This window comes from Mastigoproctus giganteus, chromosome 9 (genome assembly GCF_048544385.1).
Source record: "Mastigoproctus giganteus isolate SK-2022 chromosome 9, ASM4854438v1, whole genome shotgun sequence".
NCBI classification, from domain to species: Eukaryota; Metazoa; Arthropoda; class Arachnida; order Uropygi; family Thelyphonidae; genus Mastigoproctus; species Mastigoproctus giganteus.
In genome coordinates, this window is record NC_143583.1 from 12,783,557 (window position 1) to 12,803,250 (window position 19,694).

The 19,694-nt window shown below is 38.1% G+C and overlaps 1 protein-coding gene across 1 annotated transcript in view; it reads right to left on the reverse strand.

Annotated features, from left to right (window-relative positions):
- The window catches only part of LOC150080054 (uncharacterized), a 559,273-nt gene that overhangs the window by 429,515 nt on the left and 110,064 nt on the right, over positions 1–19,694 (reverse strand). The window contains exon 8 of the mRNA XM_090381984.1: positions 1,718–1,767. Within this exon, the coding sequence (XP_090238110.1) occupies positions 1,718–1,767 (50 nt within the window). The remainder of the gene's footprint in view (positions 1–1,717; positions 1,768–19,694) is intronic.

A 19,694-nucleotide genomic window follows, 5' to 3' on the forward strand; every position in this document is an offset into this window, starting at 1 on the left:
ACCCCCAGGTCCTTTTCATTCTCCACCACTGTCAGCGTAGTACCGCAGAGTTGATACGTTGCTCTAGGGTTAGTTTCCCATATGTATTACTTTACATTTGTCAATGTTAAACTTCATTTGCCACCTCTCAGCCCATCTGTTCAACCTTTCCAGATCCTGTTGCAGCAGCATAGCGTCAGTAGTGTCCTTAACAACCCTGCCAACCTTTGTATCATCTGCAAACTTGGACATTAAACTTGATATCCCATCATCAATATCATTCATAAACACCGAAAACAACAACGGACCCAACACTGAACCCTGAGGAACTCCACTAATAACATTAGTCCATGTTGAGCAGTGTCCATTGATTACCACTCTCTGTCTTCTGCCACTCAACCATCCCCTTATCCATAGCAGCAATTTGCCTCCAATGCCACACTGCTCCAATTTGTGCAGCAGTCTTCCATGTGCAACAGTATCAAAAGCCTTTCTAAGATCCAAATATATAATATCAAAGTTATTCCCTGCATCCAGTTCTTTTGTGACTACATCATAGTATCCAATCAAATTGGTCAGACAAGACCTGTTCTTAACAAAACCATGCTGCAGCTGAGCTACAACTGAATTCTTGTCTAGATGATCCTGCAGTGCTTCTTTAACCAGTGCCTCCATTAATTTACCTGAAACAGAAGTTAAACTAACAGGTCTATAATTACTTGTGTCAGCCTTTGATCCTCCTTTGTGAATTGGGGTTACATTTGCACATCTCCAGTCTATGGGTACCTCCCCTGAGTCCAAAGAAGCTCTCATAATTATGGCTAGGGGTTTGCTTACTTCCTTTGCTGCCTCCTTTAATATAACTGGATAGATTCCATCCACCCCAGGTGCCTCTTTTATGTTTATCCTCAACAATCTCTCCTCCACTTTCCTCTCAGTTATTACAAAATCATCCAGCTCACTGCCAATGTTTACTTTACCTACATCATTCTCCTTCCTGAATAACTCCTCACGCGTGAATTTAGATGCAAAATACTCGTTTAGATTGTTAGCCACCTGAGCAGGATCCTCAACTGTTGAACCATCAATATCCAGTATACCAATCTGATTCATCCCTTTCCTTCTTGAGTTTAAATATGTAAAGAACTCTTTTCTGTTTTTCTTTGCATCCTTTGCCAAGGATTTTTCGTAGTCTGCCTTTGCCTGCCTAATCTCCTTTGTGACTTGGTTACAGACCAACTTATATCTATCATAGGCTTCCATGTCACCCATTAATTGGTATGTATCCCATGCATTTTTCTTCTCTGCCACATGTCTATTTCTGCTGCATGCCTCTTCTACAGATACTTCCATGGGCACTGTTCTTCTTAATTGGCTTCTGTAATTCCCGCTCTCTCTTTCAAAACAGTCCGAACACGAGCCACCACCAGTCAACATCCATTTACTGTCCAACTTCAAACTCACAGAACCAACTTTTCATCTTCCTCGTTAATTCATTCAACTGCCGTTTTCTGTAACAACCTTCCTTCATACGTATTTTCTGAAAATTACAGTCTACAGAAGTTCAAGTCCAGTGTCAACAAATATCTTCTTTCGTCTTCTTAACTGCCAACACAAGCACGGTACTAAGTACTATAGGTTCTAATACCTCTCGTGTTTGGGGTTTACATAAAAAAATAAATAAATAAAAAAAAAATAAAAATTTTTTAAATTGAAAAGTTAAGATCAATCACCATACCTTATGATTTTCTTCTTCTTTCTTTAAAATATAAGATGGTTCTGAATTTACTGGAAGGAAACAAAACAAAAGTCTGTTAAATTAATCAAAAAATGCAACTTAAGTTTCCTTGAACGAAACTCTTAAGTGGTAATGGATATTTTATTATTAACATGGTAACCTTTATGGGTATCATTAAATTGGCATTTGCTAATATACAGTGGTTATTATTTTCATAGCTAGAACACGAAGGTACAGTTACCTTATCTTTTAAGCAAGATTGAGATGCAAAATTAAATAAACATTAATCTGACACATGGCGACAACTTATTTTCTGAATATCAATATATATATATATACTTTTTTTTTTTTTCTTTTGTTTGTTTAAAACATGTAACACAAACATTTTGATATTACTATTTCACGTTTGATATGGTACATTCTTATATTGCAGCATTAGCATTGGGCTCACTTGCGCAAGTAAAATTGCTCTGATAATTTTTAAATGTTCATTGAAAAATTTCACTTTTTTTTTCAAACTGTGTAGTAGTGGTAATTGCAAATGATGCAAGAAAGCAAACTTATATAGCATTAGCATTAGTAGAGGCATATGATGCAAGAAAGCAAGCTTATTCAGCATCAGCCAAAAAAAAAAAAAAAAAAAAAAAACCCCACTCCCATTTCACCCCTCCGTTCGTTCGAAATACCTGTCCAGTTGAGCTTTAAATTTGTTTAGGCTATCAACCTCAACAACAAGTGATGGAAGTCGGTTCCACCAACCAACCACCCGCTGGCCAAAGGCAAAAAATTCCACACATCTATCCGACATCCGTCCTTCCTCAATTTGAATTTATGCCCTCTGAGGTGATTATTCTGAGTATCAGCTTTAAAAAAAAAAAAAAAAAAAAAAGTGGGGGGTTGGGCTGGGGTATGCCATGCCGATCCTCAGGGTGTTGGATTACTGGTGGACTGATAGTAGGGAACACATTGAATTTTAAATTATTTTTAGATTAATTTAATAACAATTTGTTTTATTATTTTATAATTCACAAAAAGGAGAGTTGATCAAGAAGAGTTCCTTCCGATGGAATAAAAGGTAACTCCTTGTTTATTCTTAAATACTAATACAACGTAGGAAAATATTGAGCACACGTATGCTCTCACTTATTTTAATTAAAAAAAAAAAAAAACCTACACAGTTCACCTATCTGTATGCTGCAAGAATTTGCCTAACATCACGACCAGTGGAACACCACCACTTTGCTTATTGGAGGCTTGAAGTGATGAAGTCCAATCCCCCCCCCCCATACCTCTCTTTCAACCCATGCACGGTACTAAGTACTATAGGTTTTGATACCTTTCGTGTTTGGGGTTTCCATAAAAAAAAAAAAAAAAGAAAGAAAGCAAGCTTATGCAGCATAAGCCAAAAAAAAAAAAAAAAACAGAAATAAATAAATAAATAAATAACCACTTCCACTTCACCCCTCTGCTCGTTCGAAATACCTGTCCAGCTGAGCCTTAAACTTATTTAGACTATCAACTTCCACGACAAGGGATGGAAGTCTATTCCAGCAACCAACCACCCGCTGGCTAAAGGCAAATTTCCTCACGTCTATCCTACATCTGTCTTTCTTCAATTTGAATTTATGCCCTCTCAGGTGATTATTCTGAGCAAGAAGAAGAATCCCATCAGCATTGAGCATGCTCAAACCATTCAAGGCTTTATACACCTCTATCAGATAACCTCGCTGGTGCCTAGTCTCCAGACACTGTAATTTGCAAAACTTAAGCCTTTCTTCGTAAGAGCACCCCTTTGTTCCATTCACTAATCTTGTTGCCCTTCTCTGTACTCGTTCCAGCATCTCTACATCCTTCTTGAAATGAGGCCTCCAGACCTGTATACAGTACTCTAGGTGAGGTCTGACTAATGCCTTATACAAGGGAATAATCATCTCCTTATCCCTGCTAGAAAAATTCCTATATATCAACGACAATACACCATGAGCTACTCTTGCAGCCCGTCTGCACTGTCAGAAAACTTCATATCTGCCTGCACAACCACCCCCAAGTCCCTTTCATTCTCTACCACTGTCAGTGTAGTACCACAGAGTTGATACGTTGCTCTTGGGGTTGCTGTTTCCCACATGTAGTACTTTACATCTGTCAATGTTAAACTTCATTTGCCACCTCTCAGCCCATCTGATCAACCTTTCCAGATCCTGTTGCAGTAGCATAGTGTCAGTAGTGTCCTTGACAACCCTGCCAACCTTCGTATCGTCTGCAAACTTGGACATTAAGCTTGATATACCATCATCAATATCATTTATAAATACAGAAAACAATAATGGACCCAATACTGAACCCTGAGGGACTCCACTAATAACATTAGTCCACAATGAGCAGTGTCCATTGATTACCACTTTCTGTCTTCTTCCCCTCAACCACCCCTTTATCCATAGCAGCAATTTGCCTCCAATGCCACACTGCTCCAATTTGTACAGCAGTCTTCCATGTGCAACAGTATTAACAAAACCATGCTGTGTCTGAGCTATAACTGAACTCTTGTCTAGATGATCCTGCAGTGCTTCTTTAATCAGTGCCTTTATTAATTTTCCAGGAACAGAAGTTAAACTAACAGGTCTATAATTACTTGTGTCGCCCTTTGATCCTCCTTTGTGAATTGGGGTTATATTTGTACATCTCCAGTCCATGGGTACTTCCCCTGAGTCCAAGGAAGCTCTCATAATTATTTCTAAGGGTTTGCTTACTTCCTTTGCTGCTTCTTTTAATATAACTGGATAGATCCCATCCACCCCAGGTGCCTTTCTTGTATTTATCTTCAACAATTTCTCCTCCACTTTACTCTCAGTTATTACAAGATTCTCTAGCTTTCTGCCAGAGTTGAATACACCTCTGGCATTCCCCGTGCTGAATAACTCCTTATGTGTGAATGTCGATGCAAAATATTCATTCAGTTTGTTAGCTACCTGAGCAGGATCAACGTTGACCCATCGATATCAAGTGGACCAATCTGATTCATCCCCTTCCTTCTAGAGTTTACATAAGTAAAGAACTCTTTGCTGTTTTTCTTTGCATCCCTTGCCAAAGATTTCTCGTAATCTGCCTTCGCCTGCCTAACTTCCTTTGTAACTTGGTTACAGATCAACTTGTATCTATCATAGGCTTCTGTGTCACATGTTAATATGTATATATCCCATGCATTTTTCTTCTCTGCCATATGTCTCATTAGTTCATCTGACATTCACTTAGGCCTAAACCTTGAACAATATTTCTTAGTTGGTATGTAAAGCCTAGTAGCTTCCAAGATAAGTTCTTTGAATGCTTCCCATTTTGCATTTGCTGTTGGTAACATCATCAGTTGGTCCCACTGTATAGAATTTAAATACTGTCTCAGTCCATCGTAGTCGCCTTTATGAAAGCAATAACCCTTCCCTTTACCCCTAATGGTAGTTACCTCTTTGAGTAAATCCCACTTCAGCACACTTGATCACTGCCACCTAGTGGTTCATTTACGTGCAGATTGTTAATGCATGAAGAATCACTACTGATAATGAAATCAAGAGTATCACTCCCTCTAGTTGCCTCCTGAACATGCTGATGTAGAAAACAATCATCCAATAAATCCACAAAAGCCTTGCTAGTGTGTGAGTGACTAGCCGCAAATTCCAGTCAATATCTGGGAAATTAAAATCCCCCATTATAAGACTCTCTGATTTACTGGCCCACTCTATTTCCCCGTACAGTTTCTTATTATACTCATCAGAGTCATTAGGCCTATAGTACACTCCTACTCTCAATTTTGATCTTCCAATGCTTATGTCACACCAAACTGACTCGACACTGCATTGTCTAGCAATGTCGACTGGCTTCACTTCCTTGGATTTTATGTATTTCTTAACTAATAGCATAACCCCTCCTCCCTTCCTATCCTGTCTATCCTTTCTGTAGACATTGTACTCCCCAAATTCCAGTTCTGCATTCCTTATATCTGTGTGACACCACGTCTCTGAAATCCCCACAATATCTGCCTTTGATGTTTTGAGCAATACCTCAAATTCATCAAATTTATTTACTAAACTCCTAGCATTGGTGTACACGCAAGTATACATGCACCTGTTCTTTCTCTTAGCCACCCTAACACAACCCATGTGTTTATTTGTACTCCAATGATTCCCAGCAGTCTCTGAAATATCCTGAATCTTATTTTCCAGGCTTCCGCTCATTCCAATAGAAGCAGTGCAAGAATCACTTTCACCTCTGCCAGTGGCTACTTTTAATCTATTGGTCCTAGTATCCCCCCGATCTAGCAGTTTTCCGACCCACCTAACACTGCCTCGATAGCATCAGCAAACATTCTTGCACCCTTTCTATTTAAGTGTATCCCATCCCTGTAGAAGCAGACTCTCCTGTTAACAAGTACAGACCAGGCTGAAAAAAATTCTACCCCTTGAGCCTTGCACAATCCTTCCAGGGCCGAATTGATCCACAGGGCTCTCATCATATACTCCCTCCTATCGTGTCTGGGCAGAATTGCAGACCCTTTAAATTCAACCCTAATTCACGGCTTTTTTTTCAACAGTGACCTGTACTTGTTAAGTTCCAACAAGAAAATGCTAATCTTTTCTTTATAAGATTATATCTGTTAATTAGTAGTAGTGGTCAACCACAAAGTGCTAATTATGTGCTATAAGTAGAGATTGCTTTTTAGTATTGGAAAATAATGAAAGGAAGCAAGCTTATACAGCATCAGACAAAAAAAAAAAAAAAAAAAATCCTTTTATTGTTTGCTAGAGGTACATGTATGATTGGTCTGAGCAAGGCAAGCACCACCACTGGGAATTTGATTACTACTAATGCCATAAAGTTTGGAATTGTGTGTTAGTTTCTAGTTCATGTTATTTGTGGACCTCTCCCACATGATCCGTAAGGCCTCCATAGCCCAGTGGTCAGGAACAGGTGTGTGGTAGATCTTTGAGTAGAATGGGGTTCAAGCCCCTGACTACTAAATACAGTTGATCTGCCAACCCGCATTGGACCAGCATAGCAGATTGTGGTCCATTTCCCTCAACATTAATTGTTGAGGAAGCTTCCATCCTACAGTGGTTGCAGTTTACCTTTTTTGTTTTTTACCCACAAGATCTACAGATATCACAAGTTTTTTTGTCTCATATGAAATATTTTTCAAAGATTTATTACTACTTTTGAATAATAAACATGAAAGGTGATATTCATTCAGGATAACAGTTACCTCCCATGATGGATTAAGTCAAATGCCTTGCTAAAATTAAACTGTTGAATGGCTAAACAGATTAGTTAAACATGATTTTCCTTAAACAAAACCATGTTGTATGCCCTTCAGAATGCCATTTCTATCTAAATGTCTCTCGGGATTGCATTCTTAATCATTGCCTCCAAGATTTTCCCAAATACTGAAGTTAGACTGTCCAGTCTGTAGCTGTCTACTTCACTCTTCGAATTGCTTTTATGTAATGGTCCAAAGGAATCCCTCCCAGGTTCAAGTATACTCTCATAAGTAACATGAATAATAGATCAACGCACTCTCTTGCTACCCATCTCTCAAAATTACCAGAGCTTTACTTGCCTTTGGGCTCAGAATTTTTCCAAATAAACAATCATTTGTAATTCTGAAATTACTAAGTTAATATATCTCAGTCTCGCTCTCATTCACACATAGTGTTTCCAAATTCCCGACAGATTATTAATCTTCGGGAACGAGAAATCAGAATTCCTGAAATCATAAGTTATTCTGTATTTTTCATCCCATTTTATTTACGTGATTTTAAATAATAATGAGTGACCATAATAATAAACAGTGAATCATTTTTCTGTGAAAAGTTTATACTAAAAGTTTCAGAGATTTTCTGTAAAAAAAAAAAAAAAACCCGATATAATAAATGCATGGTTTATTATTATTATGAACCAATATATTGTGACAAGATTATATATTTCAATAACATATAAAACATTAAAAGAAGGGAACATTAACACAAATAAAAATCATTTATAAAAATTGAAAGAGATATCACAAATATTGAATATTTAAAAGTTATCATTCTTAAAATGAAATTTTAAAACACACAAAGTATTGACTGCCCTATCTGATAGTCTTGATCGTTGTTTCATGACAAATATTCCGTATAGAAATTTCTTTCATTTTGCACTGACGTTGGTCGAATTGACCGTAATTTAATCATGTACCCCAATGCCCATCTTCAAGTTGGGTGTTAGGGTACATGTTGCTTCATATAAGTTCATTTCCTTTTTTAACGACGAAACCATTTTGTCCGCTTGTCCTGATTTTGGTTTTGTCGTTGAAATTGATATTGCTTTTGCTAATTCAGATTTTAGATCTATTTCAGATTTCATGTCGGAGTATTCCACAACAACATTCACATCTTCTCTTTGCATTTCTTGATTGCATTCATAATCATTGCCTCCAAGATTTTTCCAAATAGTGTCAAAAAAAATAGTGTTTTTAAAGGAAAATATATCAAAGCACATTTTCCTTTAAAAAGTCTTTCCATTAATGATTTCGCCAATCGAGCTATTTCATTCTTGTTTTCTAAAGCAAAAAAGTCGTCCTTTTCCACCTCATACAAACAACTAACATTGCTTAAATATTTAGAGGGATAGCAGATCTTAATTCCTGCACTTAAGCAGTTCATTTCTAATTTTTTTTTAAAAGCATACTACTCAAAGCAGAATTCTGTTTTTCCAAATTACTAAAAAGAAACTTAAAAATTCCTTCACTTGTTACAAGATTTGCATCATGATTACTTAATGCCTCAACTGCTAATTGAACCAGTTTTAATCAAATTCACATATCTCTCGCAATTTCATAATATTCCATAAATGACCGAGCTTCAGCTGTCATAAAACAATTTTTACCGGATTTAGAACCTTTAAAAATCTTTCGATCATTCTTTCTAATGTGTTCCAGCATGTTTTACAGTCCAAAATGACTCGTAGTTCCATTTTTTTCACTCTTGATTATTTCCTGCTACAAAAGGGAATTTCATGCTGGACAATATTTAAACAGTTTTACAATTGAAAAAGGCTGTTTGAGCCTTTTTCAATTGTAAAAATGATGGAGATGCATGGGTAATGCATCTCCATCATTATTATATCTCATATTGTGAATACCTTCACAACAATTTGCCTAGGCATTTCACTACTTCGAATAAGTAATGCTTCTCTGGTAGAGAAGACTACTGTTACTTATTCTAAGATGGGCACCACCATCCAGACTTCACCATTTCGAAGCTGGTTGGCTCCATCATCGGTGGGCGGGCACATACCCTGTTGCAATAGTGACAACCCAGTTATGACGTATAACTCCACAATATGAGAGATGCCTGATGGTGTGCATGGTTTAATCTAAATATATTTCTTGATGAAATGTCAAAGAGTACGAAAAAGGCTGGTTAAACATGGGTAATGCATCTCCCAGGAGTTCGATACAATAACTCCGAAGTTGTTTACTGCTGGCCTTGAGGAAGCTTTCAGAAGATTAGACTGGTCACAGAAAGGAGTCAATGTGAATGGAGAATATCTAAACCATTTACGATTTGCACATGACATTGCGGTCATAAGCCATGATCCCAAAGAATTAATCAGTTATGCACAGTTAGTGAGGATTTTGGACTAAAGATGAATATGGCTAAAACAAAAGTAATGAAGAACAAGTATGCCACAGAAAGGGATATAATGATTGAATTAGCAGTAATTGAAAAGGTGGAGTCATATATTTATCTGGGACAAGTCATTAGCTGTAATAATGATAAATGGCTGGAAGTCGAGAGAAGAATAAATTTTGGATGGATAGCATTCAGGAAATATAGTCATACTGAGGAGCAAGTTCCAAATTCGTCTGAAACGTAAAATAATTAACCAAAGTATACTCCCCACCATGACTTATGGAAGTGAAACTTGGGCACTCACCAAAAGAATGGAACGAATTATATTGGGAATCAGACTATTAGATAAGAAGAGAAACACATGGATTAAGCAGCAAACTCATCAAGTAAAGGACATTGTTATCAAAACTAAAGAACTAAAATGGTCTTGGGCAGGACACATAGCACGAAAACAAGATGACAGATGGACTAAGAAAATAACTGAATGGTACACAAGAGGAGCTAGAAGAAAACCTGGAAGACAATGACAGAGATGGACAGATGAAATTCATGGGTTTGCGGATAGCAAAATGGATAGCCATAGCACAAAACAGAAGGAACTGGAAAGTTGAGCTGGAGAGGCCTTCATCCTGCAGTGGATTGAAAATGGCTGATGATGATGATGAATGCATCTCCATCATTTCTAATACCCAGGTAGTATGCATCGTTTTATTATATCTCCTTTTTGATACTCTTTGACATTTTGTCAAGAAATATATTTAGATTAAACTATGCACATCACAAGCATTTCTCATATTGTGGAGTTAAACTTCATAACCTTGTTGTCACTATTGGCAACAGGGTACCTGCAGACCCACCGATGATGAAGCTGACCAGCTTCAAAACGGTGCCATCTGGATGGTGGTGCTGCCCATCTGAGAATAAGCAACAGTAGTCTTCTCTACCAGAGAAGTATTACTTATTTGAAGTAGTGAAATGCCTAGGCAACTCGTTGTGAAGGTATACACCATATGAGATAAAATGAATGCATACCGCCTGGGTAGTAGAAATGATGGAGATGCACTACCCATGCTAAAACGGACTTTTTCATACTCTTTGACATTTAGTCAAGAAAAATATTTAGTTTTACAATTTTTCTTATACTAAAAATAGCTGGAGAGACATCATCTTGCAGATCATACTGATCGGTTCCAGCTCCATTATCTGAATCAGAGTCATTGCTTTCATCTTTCTCGTATACAGAAAGATGTAACAAAAACACTTTTGTTACAGCAAGGTGAACTGCTTGATTGTGACATACCTGCTGAATAGTTGGTGATAACTTTCTGAATTTTTTCGTAACTGCTGCACCATCACTAGTTGTTGCAACCACATCTGCTTCAAGTTTTAATTCAAAGGTTTCTAATCTTTTTTCTGCTTTTGATAATGCTTTTTCTGCAGGACAGTTCCCATGAACTCTTATTAAACCAAGATTCAGCGAAGTCTCATTAATTAAAAAAGTATACATGAACGATAATGTATCTTCGATTACTATAACTGGTCCATTCGTCTATGCAAATGCTCATTTTCTTATTTTCACGTTTGAAAGCACCAAATTTCTCGATGTACAGTTGTTCTATTTTACGGTAATAGTGGGCCTGACGTAGCCCAGTGGTCAGGGGCAAGAGTGCATAGCACGCATTCCTTGAGTAAACCGGGGTTCAAGCCTCCGACTACTAAATATGATAAATATTTGTATTTACGATTTATTGTAAACTCTACTGACTTGGTTGTCGTGCCGGAGTATAAGCAGAAATTTAACTATTAATACCATAAATGATGATGGGCTTTTTGGCAACGGCAGTCCTTTGCTTAAGAAATTTGCCATAATAAATTTAGTCTTTGAGATTATGTTGATAGATAATCCATCTGCTGCAAGTTTGCTTACCAGTTTTTCTAAATCTTGTGACTCGTGCTTTGAATTATTGTAAAATTGTGCATTGTTTCTTAGAAGTAGTAGGCATTGGCTCATCAGGATTATTTTCAGAGTTTTTTGTCCTTTTCATGCCATGAATATGTTTGAGGTGCCTATGAAGTCCACTAGTCGATGATGCTTTGCATTGCAATGATTTAAACATATCTGGCAACGAGCTGACTGATTTCTTTTATCTTTCTTAAATTACTTCCAACATTCTTCATACTCTTAGCATTAGTAGAGGCATACAATGCAAGAAAGCAAGCTTATGCAGCATCAGCCATAAAAAAAAAAAAAAAAGAAAAAAAAAGAAACGCTCCCATTTCACCCCTCCATTCGTTCCAAATGCTTGTCCGGCTCATCCATAATTTCTTTAGGCTATTAGTTTCCATAATAAAAGATGGAAGCCTGTTTCATCAATCAACCACCTGCCTAAAGGCAAATTTCTGCACATATATTCTACAACTATCTTTCTTCAATTTGAAACTGTGCCCCCCAGGTTTTTAGTCTGAGCAAGAGGAAGAATCCCATCAGCATTCAGCTTGCTCAACCACTTCAAGCCATTATACACCTCAATCAGATTACCTCGCAGGTGCCTACTCTCCAAACACTGCAATTTGCAGAACTTAAGCCTTTCTTGGTGAGAGAACCCTTTTGTTCCCCTCACCAATCTTGTAGCCCTTCTTTGTACTCATTCTAGCAACTCTACATCCTTCCTAAAATGAAGCCTCCAGACTTGTACACAGTACTCTAGGTGTGGCCTGACCACTGCTTTGTATAATGCGATAATCACCTCCCTGTCCCTACTAGCAAAATTCCTATATATCATTGACAAGACTCCATGACCTGCCTTGACAGTCCATCTGCACTGATCAGTGAACTTCATATTTGACTGAATAATTACCCCTAGGTCTTTTCCACTTTCCATTTCCCTGAGTGTAGAACCACAGAGTTGGTACTTTTCTCTTCGGTTATTGTTATCCATATGGAGTAGTTTACATTTGTCAATGTTAAACTTCAGTTGCCACTTCTCAGCCCATTTTCCCAACTTACCTAGATCCAGTTGGAATAGCATACTATCTTTACTGTAGTTAACAACCCTGCCAACCTTTGTATCATCTACAAACTTGGACATTACACCTAATATACCTTCATCAATATCATTGATAAATATACAAAACAACAATGCGCCAACAACGAACCCTGGGGAACTCTACTAACAACATTTCTCCATGAAGAGCAGTGTCCATTGTTTCCCACTCTCTGTCATCTCCCACTCAACGATCCCTTTATCCATTGTAGCAACTTTCCCTTAATGCCATACCTATCCAATTTGTACAGCAGTCTTCCATGTTCAACAGTATCAAAAGCTTTCCTGAAATCCAAGTATATGATATTAAAATTATTTTTGGCATTCAGTTCCATTGTGACCACATCTTAGAACCCAATCAAATTGGTCACACAGGACCTCCTTTTTAACAAATCTATGCTGTGTCTTAACTATTACTGCAGTCTTGTCTAGATTATCCTGCAATGCTTCTTTAACCAGTGATTCCATTATTTTTTTCAAAACACAAGTTAAACTAACAGGTCTGTAGTTACTTGTGTCACCTTTTGAACACCCTTCGTGAATTGGTGATACATTTTCCACTCCAGTCCATGAGGACCTCCCCCGAGTCCAAGGAAGCTGTCATAATTACGGCTAATGGTTTGCTTACTTCCTTTGCTGCCTCCTTTAATATAACTGGAAAGATTTCGTCCACTCCAGGTGCCTTCCATTTGTTTAACTTGAACAATTTCTCCTCCACTTGGCTCTCAGTTATTACAAAATCACTTAGCTCCCTGTTAGCATTTGATAAACTTCTGGCATTCCTCTGATTGAATGACTCCTCATGTGTGAATGTAGATGCAAAATACTCATTCAGTTTGTCAGCTACCTGAGCATGATCATCAATAGTCAACCCATATCTGTTAAGTTGCCCAATCTGATTCATCCCTTTCCTTCTAACGTTTACATAAGTAGAGAACTCTTTGCTGTGTTTCTTTGCATCCTTTGACAAAGATGTCTCGTAATCTGCCTTTGCCTGCTAACCTCCTTTGTGACTTGATTACAGACTAGTTTATACCTGTCATAGGCTTCTGTGTTATCTGACACTTTATACACTTTATACACATCTGCCACGAGCCTCATTAATTCATCTGACATCCATTTTGGCCTAAAAATCAAACAGTATTTCTTAGTTGGAATGAAAAGCCTAGTAGACTTCAAAATTAAGTCTCTGAAGGCTTCCCATTTAGAAAATTCAACGTTGGTAACACATCAGTTAATCCCACTGTACAGAATTTAAAAACTGTCTGAGACCACTATAGACACCTTTAAGAAAGCAAAAGCCCTTCTCTTTAGTCTCGATAGTAGTTACATCTTGGGAACGAGAGTAGCCTTGAGCAGGCGAAGTTTCTACAGCTCCTGATAATGGAGAAGTTTTTTCTGTTTTATTAATTTAAATTGGCATAATAACTTATTTTCTAGAGTAGCTTTATATTCCTAGTTATGATACTTAGTTTAAATTTTAACTTAGATAGAGATCTTGTAGGTTATTACTTAGTATCGGTAAGGGTATTGAATCTACGTGTTTTACAAGTTTTGCAACTCTGGTGAATGGCAAGTTTTTAGCTATATTTAGCCGCTTTATTGACTAAATGTTATATTAAATTATTTTCTATAAGTAGCTTACAGACCTAGTCAAGATCCTTGGTTTATTCTGAATTGAGACAGCAAGATTTTGGAAATTAATTAATATATGTGTCCGTATATTTACCGTTCGTAACTTGCCGCTATTGTAATGCGATACAATATTATATCCGAACTAGATAGCAGTAGCTTAGTATATAATATTAACAATTAACCTGTAAAATATATTAATCTTGTTAAACTTCATTGTCAATTAAATTGTACTTTTTAAGTAAATACATATAATGACTTAGATTAACAAACATAACATTATTAATTAATACATAACTTGATATGAAAGTTATATAACGAAACTCAAAGATAATACTCTTCTTCTTCTTTAATGCTGCCAAATGGCGTTTGCGACTTCGTTTTGATATTGTTCTCTGTCTAGCACTGCGTGTAGAATTTGTGCTGTTGATGTTATCTAGCCATGCCATTTTCGGTCTGCCTGGGCGTTTCTTGCCTTCGATCTTTCCCTCCAGGATGAGTGGTAGTAGGTGATATTTTTGTTGGTTCCTAGCGATGTGACCTAGGTATTTGCATTTCCTGCTGATGATGGTTTTGAGCAGGTCCCGTTCCATGTGCATGTCCTGCAGGACCTGTGCGTTGGTTATCTTGGCTGTCCACGGAATTTTCAGCATTCTTTGGTAGAGCCACATTTCGAAGGCCTGGAGCTTTTTTGTAGTGGCTGATGTTAGAGTCCAGGTTTCTACACCGTAGAGCAGTATTGGCCAGATGTAGCATTTCAATGTGCGTAATTTGAGCATGATGTTCAAGCTTCTGTCGGTGAGGAGAGTTCTCCATTTAGTGAATGCCTGCCTGGCTTGTTCAATTCTGCTTTTGATTTCGGCCTCATGGTTCAGCTGGTCATCAATGAGTACTCCGAGATACTTGAAGCGGTGTATTTGCTCTAATTTTTCGTTGTTTAGTTTGATCGTGATATTGCTTGCAGTCCTGCTGACCTTCATCACCTTTGTTTTCTTTTTGTTGATTCGTAGCCCCCATGCTTGGCTTTCTATGTCCACTTCGTTCAAGATGGTCTGTAAATCTTGTTCTGAATCCGCTATTAGTGCTGTGTCATTGGCATATCTTAAGTTATTGATGTAGTGTCTGTTAACTTTTATGCCGATGTTCTTGTCAGCCAGTGTTCGGTCGAAGATAATACTCATAATACTGAAAAAATATATATATAGATTTATAGTGGTATAACCGTGTTAGGATACAAGTTGAGGGTTAAAATGTTTTACTGAAATTGAAATTTTATTGAAATTGAATCGTAAGAATGACTCAGATCAGAGCAGCAAAGCAAAAGGCTCAAGCTAATGGAGGTGCTGTGGCTCAGGGAAGAACTGAGGGAGGCAGTTGCCCTCTGAATCACAGCCTTTTAAAATGCACTGCTTGCTTGATGTGTGTGGAGCAATCAAGTACAGGACATGGTATTGCCAGGGAGAATGTCTTTGTGTGTGTGTGTGTGCAATGTAAGGAGTGTGAGGAAATAACAAGTCAGTGTGTTGTTATGGGCCTATATGAGAGCTTAAAGGACAGGGTGCATGCCCTTGAAGGATCTAAATTGAGGGCCCATCAAGCTCTCGGCTGCCCACATCAATGCCAGAGCTTGCACTTGATCATCACGCAACACAGAAGTAATACCCAAGGCAGAATGCGCTGGTCCCACAGGAACTAGTAATTGTTGGTGACTATTGTCAGGGAAACGGGGAACATGCTATGCAAAAAGGATAGGTGGAACAGGACCAGGGTATATCTGCCAGGGTTGATGACGTAGAGCAGATATCATCTTTTAAGGGCACAAAGGATGATATTGTTGTACACGTTGGCACTCATGATATTAAGAGTAGGAGACCGTCGGAATTACTTAACAAGTGCAAGTCAATGCTGAAAAAAAAGCTGTGATTTAGGGTTGAATTTGAAAGTGTCTGCAATTCTGCCCAGAATCGATAGGAGAGCCTTGTCGATCATTTCTACACCAATGCTAGGAGTTTGGTAATAAATTTGATGAATTTGAGGTTGCTCAAAACATCAAAGGCAGATATTGTTGGGATATCAGAGACATGGTGTCACACAGATATAAGGAATGCAGAACTGGAATTTGAAGAGTACAATATGTACCTAGAGAGAATAGGAAGGGAGGAAGGGGTTATGCTAGTAGTTAAGAAACACGCAAAATCCGAGAAAGTGAAGGCAGTCGACATTGCTGGACAGTGCAGTGTCGAGTCAGTTTGGTGTGACATAAGCACTGGGAGATCAAAACCGAGAGTAGGAGTGTGTTATAGGCCTAATGACTCTGATCAGTATAATAAAAAACTGTACAGAGAAACAGAGTGGACCAGTATATCAGAGAGTCTTATAATGGGGGATTTTAATTTCCCAGATATAGCAAGCCTTTTATGGATTAATTGGACGATTGTTTTCTACATCAGCATGTTCGGTAGGCAAATAGAGGGAGTAATACTCCTGATCTGATTATCAGTAGTGATTCTTCATGCATTAAGAATCTGCAGATAAATGAACCACTAGGTGGCAGTGATCACAGTGTGCTGAAGTGGGATTTACTCAGAGAGGTAAGTACCATCAGAAGAAAGGGAAGGGTTTTTGCTTCCGTAAAGGTGACTACGGTGATTTGAGACATTATTTAATTCTATACGGTGGGACCAACTGATGATGTTACCAACAGCAAATTCAAAAGGGTAGCATTCAAAAAATTTTATCTTGGAAGCTACTAGGCTTTACCATACCAACTAAGAAATATAGTTCAAGGTTTAGGCCTAAATGGATTTCAGATGAACTAATGGGAGAGAAGAAAAATGCACGGGATACATATAAATTAATGTGTGACCTAGAAGCCTATGATACATATAAGCTGGTCTGTAACCAAGTCACAAAGGAGATTACGCAGGTAAAGGGAGACTATGAGAAATCTTTGGCAAAGGATGCAAATAAAAACAGCAAAGAGTTCTTTATCTATGTAAACTCCAGAAGGAAAGCGAAGAATCAGATTGGTCCACCGGATATTGATGGTTCAACTGTTGATGATCCTGCTCAGGTGGCTAACAAACTGAATGAGTATTTTGCATCTACATTCACCCATGAGGAGCTATTCAGGGAACCGGAAGCTACTAGGCTATACATACCAACTAAGAAATATTGTCCAAGGTTTAGGCCTAAATAGATGTCAGATGAACTGATGAGGCATATGGCAGAGAAGAAACATGCATGGGATACATACAAATTAACACATGACACAGAAGCCTATGATAGATACAAGTTGATCTGTAACCAAGTTACAAAGGAGGTGAGGCAGGTGAAGGCAGATTACGAGAAATCTTTGGCAAGGGATGCAAAGAAAAACAGAAAAGAGTTCTTTACTTATGTAAACTCTAGAAGGAAGGGGATGAATCAGATTGGTCCACTTGATATCGATGGGTCAACTGTTGATGATCCTGCTCAGGTAGCTAACAAACTAAATGAATATTTTGCATCGACATTCACACATGAGGAGTTATTTAGCGAGGGGAAAGCCAGAGGTGTATTCAACTCTAGCAGTAAGCTAGAGAATCTTGTAATAACTGAGAGTAAAGTGGAAGAGAAATTGTTGAAGATAAACACAAGAAAGGCACCCGGGGTGGATTGGATCTATCCAGTTATATTAAAGGAGGCAGCAAAGGAAGAAAGCAAACCCTTGGCCATAATTATGAGAGCTTCCTTGGACTCAGGGGAGGTACCCACAGACTGGAGATGTGCAAATGTGACCCCAATTCACAAAGGAGGATCAAAGGCTGACACAAGTAATTATAGACCTGTGAGTTTAACTTCTGTTCCAGGAAAATTAATGGAGGCACTATTTAAAGAAGCACTGCAGGATCATTTAGACAAGACTTCAGCTATAGCTCGGACACAGCATGGTTTTATTAAGGAGAAGTCTTGCCTGACCAATTTGATTGGATACTATGATGCAGTCACAAAGCAACTGAATGCAGGGAATAACTTTGATATTATATACTTGGATCTTAGAAAGGCTTTTGATACTGTTGCACATGGAAGACTGCTACACAAATTGGAGCAGTGTGGCATTGGAGGCAAATTGCTGCTGTGGATAAAGGGGTGGCTGAGGGGGAGAAGACAGAGAGTGGTAATGAATGGACACTGCTCATCGTGGACTAATGTTATTAGTGGAGTCCCTCAGGGCTCAGTGTTGGGTCCATTATTGTTTTCTGTATTCATAAATGATATTGATGATGGTATATCAAGCTTAATGTCCAAGTTTGCAGATGATACAAAGGTAGGCAGGGTTGTCAAGGACACTACTGACACTATGCTGCTGAAACAGGATCTGGAAAGGTTGAGGAGATATGTTGAGAGGTGGCAAATGAAGTTTAACATTGACAAATGTAAAGTACTACACATGGGAAACAGCAACCCCAGAGCAACGTATCAACTCTGTGGTACTACACTGACATTAATGCTTAATGGGATTGCTGTTAGGAAATCGCTGGTTAGGGTTGAACACTAAAGAGATGTGTTAAAGGCCAAATAGGTCGGGCAAAATTTTGATGTTATTAAATTTAGACATGTAACGCTAGATAAAAGCTGATAGTGTTAGATATCTTAGAGATTTGCATAAAACCAGTAGAATTTAGACGTTGGTTATAATTTGGCGGCATTGTTAAGGGGTGTACTTGGTCGATTTAGTGAGAGAGAGGGAGGGAGATTGAAGACTGGGGAGGAAACAGATAGAAGAATAGGGACGGATAGAGTAGGCATACCCAAAGAGGTCAGTGGAGACGAGCCCCACCAGGCGAAATATGGGGGGTAGGCAGGGAAGAGAGGAGACAGAGATCCGTCTCCTCCATTCCCTGCCTGGGGATGGGGTTTTAAAGGGAACCAGGTTAGAGTACCCAGTTCGGATCGCCAATGGCGTGTTGGCAGCAAAGCCGCAGAATGTCTTCGTCGGTGTCTTGTCCAAGGAGTGTCGAATCCGGTATGAAGGTCCAGCTGCCCATCCCGCTCTGGGGGTGGGATATGTTAGCTGGCAGTGGGGAACCTACCAGGTGAAGGGGGGGGGGAGACACACACATTTACTTCATTCGTAATGTGCATTCTCACTCTACTTGCATTCTTTTTTTTTTTTTTTTTTTAATTTATTTATTTATTTATTTTTATTTATTTTTTTTATACTTATTTTCTTATTTTATAATTTTTTTTTTTTATTTTTTTATTTTTTTTATACTTTTTTCTTATTTTATCATTTTTTTTATTTTTTTTATATATATATATAGATATATTTTTTTATTTATTATTATTATTTTTTTTTTTTTTTTATTTCACTCAACTCATTCATCTTTTTCTCACACACCAGGAGGGGATGCAATGATGGGTAGCGTAAATTTAAATACTAATTAAAACCAGGGTTAGTGTGTACTTAACTTAGCATTTGTGGTTTGTGTTCTTTTCTCTCACGCTTGCACTTTTATTCATTCTTCTAGCTCTCATCTCATTTATTCGACTCTTTCTTTCTGCACTGCACTCTCTGGGCACCGCAACTTACTGTTATTCTTCAGTTGTGGTGCAGGCCTAGCTGCAAGGTTTTTTTTTTTTTTTTTTTTTTTTTGCAGG